The following is a 2,545-nucleotide window of genomic DNA, read 5'->3' as shown; positions in this document are numbered from 1 at the left end:
TAATAACTGTTCTGCTTTGACATCGGTCATTACCATTTTCGCATTAGTAAAAATATTTTTATTTATACAGAAAATATAATTGTTCAACTTTTTTTTATTTATTAGTATTTTCAGTTTTTTATTTTTGTTTTCTTTCGAAATATTATAGTTTGATAGATGATACAATAATTGTCGCTATAATAACTGGGCTGCTTTGACATGAGCGATTGCCATCTTCACACAAGTCAAAATATCTTTATTTAAACAGGAATTAAAATTGTTGTAATTTTTATACTTTTTATTAAACGGGGGTTCAACATTTCACTGGCGGGCGCATAGGCCAGCCTGAAAACTGTTTTCATATAGTTAGATAACAACTTATATTTATTTTTTTTTTTTTTGTTGTGTGTACCCCCTACGTAGTCATCTTTCACATACGAGGCGATTCTATTAGGTAACCAACCTATTCTAACCAATGTTAGGGTTGTGTTTTCATTCCGTGGGACCGCTAGGAGGTGAAAGTCAATCCGTCCTGGTCAGAATTTAATCGGAGCCGTTGCAGTTACGAGGGTGCTAAGGTGACGCCTCAAATATTTTAGCGATATAACGACCACGATAAATTGGAGACTTTCAGTTGACAGGATGACTAACACCATTAGTATTTTCAATTTTGATTGAATAACAATTTACCATAGAATAATTAGATAAGAGAAAAATGAAAATCTTATTTAACTGTTATAATTTTATATTTCTGTCATACTTTTGCAAAAGAAAAATGTTAAAACTTCGGAACGAGAAATATCATTAATAGTACATTTCTCAAAAATTGGAGTTATTCATCTGTCAATTGAAAAGCTCATTTGGAACTCAGTACGGGAAAGTATTGCCACAGAGAGTAATTAGAAATATCAGTTCTGAAACGAGATAGAATATTATTTGAACTCAAAATAGGGTTCTAAGTGAAAGTTTTGTGATGCACGTACCGCATCAGATTTTTATTTATTAGTACTTTACAAATGTTTATTTCCCCCAAAAACTTTAAATAGAGCTCTATACAGGTCTTTTGGGCAGTATAGGTTTTTTTTATAGGTACAAGTGCCTCTAACACCGTTTGTAAGATAGGTTACATGCTTTAAAAAAAATTATCTACACTTTTATACTGTGGGAAATATTTCGGTTCAAACGCCTCTATTATAAACTTAAATAAATGTGATGTTCCTAATATCTCCAATGTACAAAACAATTTTCTTTTTTTTTTTTTTTGGATTATTTAGATACATATTTAACAAATTTTGAAGGGACTTACATGCCAGATTAAAAAAAAAACTACAAATATTTATATTTGTAGAGAATCATCGCTTTTATAATTGCTTTTCAGTGAAGCTAAGGAAATGTAATATGCATTTTACCTTCAAGATACACATACTTTTTCCCCTGTGAATAAACACATTAAATAAAATGATAAAAACTGATAGTACATGCAGGTATTTGAACAAGTTACTAAGCATGATATAATAACCTAATTTAAAATAATATAACTGTTAACTTAAAATTATGGTAAAAAATAAATAAATAGGAATTGAAGGGTCACAGGAAATCAGGAAAGCGATCAATCTCAATTTAAAATGTGGAAATTTCTTTCTTTTTTTTTATCAAGATAAAATATAAAACATAAGTTATATATATTTTTTTTAAAACTGTGAAATTCAAGAATAAATTCATCACTTGCATGACCCCACTAGTTTTCGAAACATTTTTCGTCTATATACCTGTGTAGTTTTTAATTCTTCAATTCCTCTTCAAGAAATTATTTTGTTATTATTTAATTAGCATTTTAATTTTGCTAATCTACTATATAACTGCTATTGCTATAATTTACATCTTCCTTTTTATTAAGGTTAATCTGTATATATGGTATAAATGAATACTTGAAACGCTAATACTTATTGTTTTCAATGAGGAGTGAACTGTTAATTGTAACAGACTGTATTCTTATTGTTAAATAAAAATTTTATTATTAAAAAACAAAATACCTCTTGGAGGTGTACTTTTGACCTTTCTCCCCTCTATTTTAGGGCAGACCATGATATTTATATCCTAAACCAATTCTGACATCGATTCGTTTGGAAATAAGCCACAAGATGGCATTATTATCTTACTAAACAAAAAGACATGGATTGTTTTAACCATGATCCTTCAATTATTTAAAATAAAAAACAAAACAAAAAAAAAACAGCTTACTTGGCATCTATTCCTCTAGCCATCTGCAAATCCTCTGAAACCATTCGGGCTAAACACTTTCCACTTTTCTTCACTACACTCTCGCTATGGGAGAAAAAAAATAAATCAGGCATAAAAAAAGAAGAAAAAAAATGTATTTGAAAAATTTAATTAACGTCAGATTAACCAAAGTAAATATAACTTAATAAAATGAGTGAATAAATAAATAACTACAAAAAAAGTGTTGAGTTCTAAAAACAGATGCTGTTGGTAATGAAGCAAGTTTTTGTCACAAGTTTCCAACACGTCTAATGAAGACCTGACAGATGATCTTATCAGTGAAGGG

The 2,545-nt window shown here is 29.0% G+C and overlaps 1 protein-coding gene across 2 annotated transcripts in view; it reads right to left on the bottom strand.

Annotated features, from left to right (window-relative positions):
• RapGAP1 (Rap GTPase activating protein 1) overlaps window positions 1-2,304 on the bottom strand; it is a gene marked incomplete at its 5' end in the record, with an annotated part of 482,599 nt that extends 480,295 nt beyond the window's left edge. For both annotated transcript variants that reach the window (XM_067049017.1, XM_014438469.3), the window contains 1 exon segment: window positions 2,221-2,304. In XM_067049017.1, coding sequence (XP_066905118.1) covers window positions 2,221-2,304 — 84 coding nt within the window.
• Window positions 2,305-2,545: the final 241 nt, after the last annotated feature.

Source organism: Halyomorpha halys, unplaced genomic scaffold, assembly GCF_000696795.3.
Source record: "Halyomorpha halys isolate HHAL.00 unplaced genomic scaffold, Hhal_1.1 Scaffold58.1, whole genome shotgun sequence".
Taxonomy (NCBI): domain Eukaryota; kingdom Metazoa; phylum Arthropoda; class Insecta; order Hemiptera; family Pentatomidae; genus Halyomorpha; species Halyomorpha halys.
Note: the sequence above shows the minus strand (reverse complement) of the source record. Positions and strands in the feature narration are given on the sequence as shown.